This window comes from Labeo rohita, unplaced genomic scaffold, assembly GCF_022985175.1.
Source record: "Labeo rohita strain BAU-BD-2019 unplaced genomic scaffold, IGBB_LRoh.1.0 scaffold_94, whole genome shotgun sequence".
In the NCBI taxonomy this organism is placed as follows: domain Eukaryota; kingdom Metazoa; phylum Chordata; class Actinopteri; order Cypriniformes; family Cyprinidae; genus Labeo; species Labeo rohita.
Window position 1 is genome coordinate 26,847 of NW_026129898.1, and position 9,475 is coordinate 36,321.

Below are 9,475 nucleotides of genomic sequence, written 5' to 3' on the forward strand. Positions count from 1 at the left end.
TATATAGAACCATTTTGATGTATATATGCAATTTCGGATTGTGTGCGGGATTTATTTATTCTTGTTATAGTTAAATTAGTTTAAAAAAGTGGGAATTAAAACAAAGAAATCTTATTCATGTGAATGTTGTTCAAACATGGACCAGTGGGTGGGGCTATCAATTTACCATCTGTGATTGGCCCTCGTTCTGCTCGTGGTACTTCCAGTTGTCCAATCACATGCGAGTTTATGGGTACGGTCCATGAAAACACGCAATCAGAAGGTTCCACATCTCTCTGAAAATTAGCATAGCTTAGTGAATAAATGCCTCTACCCGGCTTTTTTCTGGTTATTGATTCATCATAGATTATGCCTGAACCAGAAAAGTCCGCTCCTAAGAAAAGTTCCAAGAACACTGTCACTAAGACTGCTGGGAAGGTTAGAAAGAAGTGCAAGATATCTAGGAAGGAAAGCTATGCAATCTAGATTTACAAAGTGCTGACGCAGGTTCATCCAGACACAGGTATCTCTTCTAAGGTGATGGGAGTCATGAATCACGACACCACACTCATCGGCCTGATTCAGGATGGTGAAGAGTCTGCCTACAGACAGAAGGTTAGAGAGTTGGCTGTATAGTGCCGTCATAACAACCTGGAGCTCAACAAGCTCTAAACAGTGGAGATGATCATAGACTTCAGAAGAAACTCCTCTGCACTCCCCCCTCTCAACATCATAGACAGCACTGTAGCTACAGTGGAGACATTCAAGTTCCTGGGATCTGTCATCTCCCAGGACTTGAAGTGGGTCACTCATATCAACTCCATTGTAAAAAGGGCCCAACAAAGGTTGTACTTCCTTCGCCAGCTAAGGAAGTTCAACCTACCACAGGAGCTGCTAAAACCGTTCTACTCAGCCATCATCGAGTCTGTTCTCTGCACATCAGTAACTGTCTGGTTTGGCTCAGCTACAAAATCAGACATCGGACAATTACAGAGAATAGTTCGGACTGCCGAGAGGATTATTGGTGCTCCCCTGCCCACCATCTAAGAACTGTATTCATCCAGAGTGATGAAAAGAGCTCAGAAAATCACTCTGGATCCTTCACATCCAAGTCATCATCTCTTTGAACTTTTACCATCTGGCTGGCACTACAGAGCCCCAAACACCAGGACAACCAGGCACAAGAACAGTTTTTTCCCCCAGGCAATTCTCCTTGTGAACAGTTAAATGTTCCCCCCATTGTGCAATAACTTTTATTAGTTGCCCCCCCTATCCTAGCACATCCCTGCATCTCTACCTCTTTCTGTCCTGTCCTATTCTATTCCATTCTATAGCGCAACTGTACATGTCACTTATTTTTCTATTTTTCTATTTTTTTGTCTATTTATATTTACATATGTGTATTTTATTCTCCTCTTATGTTTATTGTCTGTATGTTGTTGCTGTCCCTGTGTACTGGAAGCTAATGACACTAAAACAAATTCCTAGTATGCAGAAGCATACTTGGCAATAAAAGAAGATTCAGATTCTGATTCTGAATTCTTTCGTAAACGACATCTTCGAGCGCATCGCCAGTGAAGCATGTCACTACAACAAGCGCTCCACCATCACTTCACGGGAGATCCAGACCGTCGTGCTGCTGCCCAGTGAGCTGGCCAAACACGCCGTGTCTGAGGGCACCAAGGCCGTCACCAAATACACCAGTTCCAAATAGATCTCTGCTCAAACTCTCACAGACCCAGGGTCTTTTAAGAGCCACCCATTTTCTCACCGAAAGAGCTTTTGCATATTTGAATCATAATTGCTGTGTAAGTTAATGCATTACTAGTGTTTGAACAAAGTGTTTAAAACTTTGGTTTTGCAAAAACATTTTTTTTTAATTCTGTTGATAATGAAATATGGTGTTGATGGTTGCTTTCAAATTCAGTATTACTCCTTTTCTAACAGTTTTTTAAATTTCAGCCTGACAACTGTGATTTAGGTTAGTCCACAAAAGTTGTAAACTGTAAACAAAAAGTTAATGCAACTTTGGTGTAAAATGTTTGGTTTAATATGTTTAAAACCATCATATCATCATGTCAATCTAGTTTTTTTTTTTTTTTTGAGATTTGTATGATTTGAGCTTTAATTAAAATTAATACATACATAAAAATCATAAGCTGTGTATTGTTGCACTAAAACCATCCTTTTTCCCAGTATATTCAGATTAGCATGTAACATGAGTTAATTATGAGGACAATTGAACTGAAAAAAATATTTTTTTCTTTCTCTCTGATCCTAACAGTTAATCTTTCAATGAAGCATCTCATTCAAGTTTTTCTTTTGCCAACTTTCTCATGCTATGAGAAACTAAAACTTTCACACTAAATGCAAGTAACTTCAGCTTTAAACATAAATTTGTATAAAGTCAACTAGCACACTCTAACTTTAAAGTCAGTTTCTGTGACAAAAGAGCCCGACTACTTCTGTTCTCGTTGACAGATTGTACCAACTATTAATTATGATTGTATTATCTATGTATAGAGATATACAGATGATAATATCAATGTCTTTAAATGCAATATATTTAAAGTGTACCTGAAGTATATACTTGCAATAGTTCAACTTTCAACTTTTTTTTTTTTTTTTCAATTGCTAACAATCATTGTTCAATATTGAAGCCACATTTTCAAAACGGTTCATACATTCAGTGAAACATTTATTTTTTTCTTTTTTTTATTAAATATTTAACCAATTTTACCTCTATTTAAACAGCAAGAAACAGTTTAGTTTTGACAACTTGATAATTAACTACTAATTCAATATTTATGTAATTGCACTTGGCTGAATTTTATACATTGGTATATTGGAAGTATGGTAATTTATTCTGTTTTATTTACTTACAAGTGTGTGTCATTGTGAAACACTAACAGTGTTCAACATCTGTTTTTTTGGCAGAAATTGTGAAACAAAACAAAACAAAAAAAAAAAAAAAAACAAAACAACACAATACAATAAAAACCTAAAAAATATAATTCCTTAGAGGATTAAGAAAGCGCTACTTATCTGTTATACTCAGCCTCAGCATTACAGCTAAAATGATCTTTCAGTGTAATTTTGGTGGCTCTTAAAAGAGCCTTTGGGGTTTAATGGGGTTGATGCAGCGGCTGCGGGTTTAAGCGCGCTCTCCGCGGATGCGGCGGGCCAGCTGAATGTCCTTGGGCATGATGGTGACTCTCTTGGCGTGGATGGCGCACAGGTTGGTGTCCTCAAACAGGCCGACCAAATAAGCCTCGCTGGCCTCCTGCAGAGCCATGACAGCGGAGCTCTGGAAGCGCAGATCCGTCTTGAAATCTTGGGCAATTTCTCGGACTAAACGCTGGAAAGGCAGTTTGCGGATCAGCAGCTCGGTGGACTTCTGATAACGGCGGATCTCGCGGAGAGCCACAGTCCCGGGCCTGTAACGATGGGGCTTCTTGACGCCACCGGTGGCTGGGGCGCTCTTCCGGGCGGCCTTGGTTGCGAGCTGCTTCCTCGGGGCTTTGCCACCGGTGGATTTACGAGCGGTCTGCTTAGTTCTTGCCATTACTGCGATACGCTTATTTTTCCGTTTCACGAACGTAGAAAAATGCTTCTCTAAATTTAGCGCTTGCTTTTAAAGCATCAAATGGCCACGAGCTTATGGCGTCTTAAAGGTGCAGAGGCTTGTGATTGGCTGATGCGTGACGTCTGCGCATGACTGTTAGCCAATAACTGCGCAGCATCCCTTTTTAAAGGGGCTGTTTGTGTTTCCCGCTCAAAATGCTTTGTTCTTTGTTGCTTTACACATCATTCATTCATTCATCTTTAGTTCCAGACTCGAGATTCATTAGCAAAACGCAATACAACAGTATAATACGCATTTAAAAAATACTGTTATATATCAGTGCTTTCTCATGTGTGATCTTTGTCAGAGCATATATACACAAATCAGTACTATGCTGAGCCTTAAAGCTAAACTGATAGTCTGTGGCATTAAGATAAGCACTTAATCGATCTAATATGGGTTTCTTATCTTTGAGCTGAATTCATGCTTGATATACATCATGTTACAACACTCCCTGTATCCATACAGGGGACTGCTTCCATGTTGCATGGCTCACTCTTTACACAATTCATCAGAGCATAATAATGTTGTCTCCACTGCTCTGCTATATTCTCATTTCCAGAAACACCATCGATATAGCATGGTAATGTCATATTGATCTTATTTGTTGATCTTATGTCCTTCTAGAGCTACTTACATAATTGCCTATAGATGACAACTTACTAGATAATGTAAGATTATCAACACACAAAAATGCACCAGAAGTCTAGCAAACACTTAACATTTGTCAGTAAGAGCTTTTTAAATAATCAGCCACTCAAATAAATAAAAAACTTTCAATTTTTTTTTTCCATTAATAAAAGAACCATTAAAAGCGAATCATGTTCTTTTGATTAAAAGACAGCATGTCATTAACAGTTCGGTAAACTTAAAGAAACACTCTCTGGTAGATAAAGTGGGTGGCTCTTAAAAGAGCCTTCGGGTTCAGAAACACGTTCGAATCGGTTTATTTGGTTTTGGCGGGTTTGTCGGTCTTTTTGGGCAGCAGCACAGCCTGGATGTTGGGCAGCACGCCGCCCTGAGCGATAGTCACTCCGCCCAGGAGTTTGTTGAGCTCCTCGTCATTGCGCACCGCCAGCTGCAGGTGACGGGGAATGATACGGGTCTTCTTGTTGTCCCTCGCGGCGTTTCCAGCCAACTCCAAGATCTCAGCGGTAAGATACTCGAGCACAGCCGCCAGATAGACGGGAGCACCGGCACCTACGCGCTCTGCATAGTTTCCTTTGCGGAGAAGCCTGTGAACACGACCTACGGGGAACTGCAGCCCTGCCCTGGATGAGCGAGTCTTAGCCTTCGCTCTCACCTTACCACCGGTTTTGCCTCTGCCACTCATTGTCAGATTTAAAAACTACTACGTTGGTAACTTGAAATAATAAAACTGTGAGCCCCGCTATGCTGTTTTTAAACGAGCGTCCCAGTCCACTATTGGTTAGAAGCCTTATAAGTATTTAAACCAATCACTGAGCTTCCCTCCAACAACCACAGCTAAAGCCACACCTCCACAGCGGGCGGTCGGATCGTGCAGCATTTTAGACTATTAAACAACACATGAAAGAAAACATTAAAGAAATTGTGAAAGGTGTTTTGATTTTTTGCAAGAAACATTAATACATATTGTTTTTAATCTAATAGAATTTATATCGATCATTCATTAAAACTGTTATTAATAATCGTGATTTTTCAGATACTGAAAAACTGACAGAACTCAGATACTGTCTTATAATAAATTACTTAGACAAAGAATCAAAGTGCAGGTCTTTATTTTGCTCTTTTTTTTTAAGAGTTCGTGGTCCCAGCAAGCAATAGCCGTCATTTCACCGTCTCGGTAACTATAGATATAGTCTAAAAAAATATAATAAAATATAAAAAAATTAAAAATTATAAAAATATAATATAATATATATATATATATATAGTGAGCCTTTTTATTAAAGAAGGTTTGATTTACATAAACAAGTATACAAACTAGCCACCTATAACTGAAAATTGATGTTTTGAATTCAAAACAGGCCATCTGTGTGATTCAAGTAGATCTGATAAGTTGAAAACACTTGGTACATCATACTTCAATACAAAACAATACTGAACTTTGACAGTAAAGAGATTTTTAAATGCTATAATAGTAATTTTATAATGTCTAAAATATAAATCCATTAGCAAAAGAAGAACTGCATTTCAGAGTGGAAAGGGTAAATGAGACAATAAATGATCCTCTGCTGCCATCTAGTGGTCATAGTGGAAATCATGACATTCATTTTAATGGTATTTGTTTTTCTCCCAGGTGAAATCTTGGCAGAAATCTTCCAGCTAGCATGTCATATTTTCAATGATTTATCTATATAAGTACAAATAAAAAAATAAATGCAGATGTACTTTAAAGTAAATGTTACATACAGTGTTCGTATTTTATATAAAACATGCTCTCTCTCTCTCTCTCTCTCTCTCTCTCTCTCTCTCTCTCTCTCTCTCTCTCTCTCTCTCTCTCTCTCTCTGCGCATGCGTGAGCGTTTGTGGAGCGAGTGGTGTTTGCCCGCTGTGGCTAAACAATTGTTTTCTCTTTTCTTTCTTTTCTATCTTTTTTTGGTTTTGGTTTTTGATATCAGTGGTGTCTTGACTGGTGAAAGAGGGTTTATCTGAGGGTTTTCGGGCGTCGGCAACCAGTGTATCACTGGGAAGCATGGCAGCCCAAAACACAAACACCAGTTTGGACTCCCTCACACGGCGTCACGGAGTGAAAGTGGTGTCCGTTGTAAATGTGGAGGAATGCATCCTGGCCAAGTGGCAACCTCCCGATCTCCCTCTTGAAGCCAACACGGAAGTGACTAAAACTGCAATTCATCGACTGGCCGCTAGAGACTGACTGCAAAAGGGAGTCAATCCCATAGACTCCCCATGTTAAAATGCCCAACTTCACAACAGAAAAAAATACGTTTACAGCCTGGTACAAAAAGTGATTTTGGTCTATATCGCTAATTTTGCCCTTCATGTCAACTGTGAGGGGGGTGAATTTTTTTATAACTCATCCGTTTAATTTATATTAAGCCTTAAAGTTCTGCATAATTTAGGGCGTGGCCATTTAAGTGACAGGTGGATTGCCGCTGCTGTCACCACCGTCGCGCTAGGTGGGCGTGGTTTCAGCGACCAGCTCAACTCACGTCCCGCCTATTTGCCCATTTTCGATTATCCGGGAGTGACGTGCAATGACGCGATTCCAAGATGGCGACGGCTGATTCCCGCCCACTAAGAGCTTCAAAAATGCTCTTCAGAAATCTACAGGTGACGTCACGGACACTACGTCCATGTTTTTTACAGTCTATGATCCTGGCTGTTGGAGATGTTGTTGGCCGTGAATGTGTTTTAGCGGCATCTAGAATGAATAGCGCTATTGTTTTGTTTTTGAGTTCTGTCGAGAAAGCAAACGAAGTAGTGGAGAAGGGAGTGATAATTAGTGGGTTATTTACCCCGGTGCTTCCCCTTTCTACCCCCGCTAAGAAAGTCACGCTGTCTAACGTTCCAGCGTTCATTAAGGACGAAATGTTAATCAAAGAATTGTCACGGTTTGGAAAGATAGTCAGTCCTATGAAAAAAATCGCTCTTGGGAGCAAGTGAGATTTGATTAAGCATGTAGTATCTTTCAGAAGATTCATTTATATGATCCTGAATGATAATAGAGATGAGCTTAACCTGAATTTGAAATTAAGAGTTGATTATTTTGATTACAATGTTTTTGTAAGTACTGATGTGATTAAGTGCTTTGGCTGTGGAAAAATAGGGCACTTAGTGCGTTTCTGCCCAGATCAACAGATATTGTTCCTGAACCAGCTCAAGTTGAACCCAGGCCATCTACCAGTAGCTTGACTGAAATACTGCCTCCTGTACAGACGGAAGAGGTGAATCAGGCCATAGTTGAAAAACATGTAGACGAGTTAGGTTTTCCTTTCGTGGGTAAGAGTGAGTCCAAGGCTGACGAGAGTATGGATCTTTCACATGTCAACGTATTGTCGGATAAAGCGTCTCTTTCAGAGACTGTCAGTTTAAGTGATAATTTAATGATGGATTTAGATCAGGCTGTATTTAAAGCACCCTTAAAGAGAAAAAAGAATGACAAACAGAAAGTGAAAAGGAGTCAGATGTTGATGGTTGATGTTGATTGGTAATGAGGGTGATTTCTCCAATTCTGGTGCATCTAGTTGCTCTCAGAGTGAATGGACATGTCAAGATTATGATACTGAGGAAATAAGGAAGTTTTTAAAACTGACAAAAAATTTGAGAGGGGTACAGGTTGCTGACTATTTTCCAGACATCAAACGCTTTGTGGAAAACACTAGGATATTCATGAGTGAGGGATGTTTCACAAACAAAGAAGTATATAGGTTGAAAAAATTTGTGACAAAATTGCAAAACCAACTGAAAAGTTAATGACAGTAAACTGGCTCAATTTTATTATCTGCTTTTTCTATGATCTAAGTTTATTTTTGTATTTTCAAATGGGTGACATTCGCATTGCATCCTTAAATGTGAATGGAGCTAGAAATTGTATAAAACGCACAGTGATATATGAAACTATGAACCAGAAACAACTTGATGTCTTATTTATACAAGAAACACATAGTGATGCAATTAATGCTGTTGAATGGGAAAAATAATTTAAAGGTCTTCTTTTTTAAGTCATAAATCCTCACTTAGTGGAGGAGTTGCTATTTTATTTGCAAATAGTTTCACTCCCTGTTCTACTGAGATGGAAGAGATTGTGAAAGGCAGATTGCTAAAGATTCAAGCTCAGATTGAGAATCAAATTTTTGTTTTCATTTGCGCATATTCCCCAACTTTGCCAACAGAAAGAATGGTGTTTTTACAAACTCTTGCTGAAACTTTAGAAAAATGCAATAGTGAGGAGTATTTATTTTTAGGCGGAGATTTTAATTGTGTGGAAAGTAATGTAGATAGGAATCATGTGGAACCACACATGCTTTCTCGTAAACGACTTATTTAGTTGATTGAAGCAAATGATTTATGTGATGTATGGAGGAGTTTAAATGGGAATTTAAAACAGTATACATGGGCACATGCCCGTGATAACGTGTTGTCACTAGCGAGATTGGATAGATTTTATTGTTTTAAGCACCATCTTAGTATTTTCAAGACCTGTTCCATAATCCCAGTTGAGTTTTCTGATCATAGTTTAGTCATATGTACAGTAACCTTAAATTCTGTTAAGTTGAAAAGTGCTTATTGGCATTTTAACACACATTTATTAAGTGATACACATTTTAAAGAGACATTTAAATTCTTTTGGGAAAATTTTAGAAACACTAAAGCGAGTTTTCAGTCTTTACAAACATGGTGGAGTTTTGGTAAAACTCAGATCAAACAGTTATGTCAACAGTACACTCACAATGTCACAAAAGATATAATTAAATCTATAAAGGTTTTAGAAGATGAAATTTTAAGATTTCAAGAAGTGGCACAATCAAGTGGAAGTCAAACACATATTGAAGCCCTTTTTTTAAAGAAGTCTGTGTTGGCTGACATACAAAGAGTGAAAGCACAGGGGGCATTGGTCCGATCACGGTTTAAAGACATAGACCAAATGGATGTGCCTTCAAAATTCTTCTTTAGTCTAGAAAAAAAGAACGGTCAAACACGTGTTATACACTCTTTATTTGCTGAGACTGGTTCTCTTATATCAGACCCTATTGAAATTCGGAAAATAGCGAAGGGTTTTTATGAAAAGCTTTATAGTTGTGAGTACAGAGAAGATCAGGTTGTCGAACAGTTTTTCTTTGAGGATCTGCCAAAGGTCTCTGAAGAGTCTAACGCAGCACTCAAGACAGCAATAAGTCTAGGTGAACTGCATGAAGCTCTCCAAAG

At 38.7% G+C, this 9,475-nt stretch overlaps 2 protein-coding genes and 1 pseudogene across 2 annotated transcripts; 1 reads left to right on the plus strand and 2 right to left on the minus strand.

The window, feature by feature from the left end:
* The first annotated feature begins 348 nt into the window (after positions 1–348).
* On the plus strand, positions 349–1,693 carry LOC127162452 (histone H2B-like; annotated as a pseudogene).
* Positions 1,694–2,781: 1,088 nt separating this feature from the next.
* LOC127162441 (histone H3) lies at positions 2,782–3,650 on the minus strand. Its single transcript, XM_051105231.1, has one exon. It carries the CDS (start codon positions 3,542–3,544, stop codon positions 3,134–3,136), a length of 411 nt encoding a protein of 136 aa, XP_050961188.1. The 5' UTR covers positions 3,545–3,650; the 3' UTR covers positions 2,782–3,133.
* Positions 3,651–4,526: 876 nt separating this feature from the next.
* LOC127162444 (histone H2A) lies at positions 4,527–4,957 on the minus strand. The gene has a single exon (XM_051105233.1). The coding sequence runs from the start codon at positions 4,935–4,937 to the stop codon at positions 4,551–4,553; it is 387 nt and encodes a 128-aa protein (XP_050961190.1). The 5' UTR covers positions 4,938–4,957; the 3' UTR covers positions 4,527–4,550.
* Positions 4,958–9,475: the final 4,518 nt, after the last annotated feature.

Coding starts and splice junctions, on each gene's coding strand:
- LOC127162441 (XM_051105231.1), bottom strand. CDS start 3,544: ATGGCAAGAACTAAGCAGACCGCTCGTAAATCCACCGGTGGCAAAGCC.
- LOC127162444 (XM_051105233.1), bottom strand. CDS start 4,937: ATGAGTGGCAGAGGCAAAACCGGTGGTAAGGTGAGAGCGAAGGCTAAG.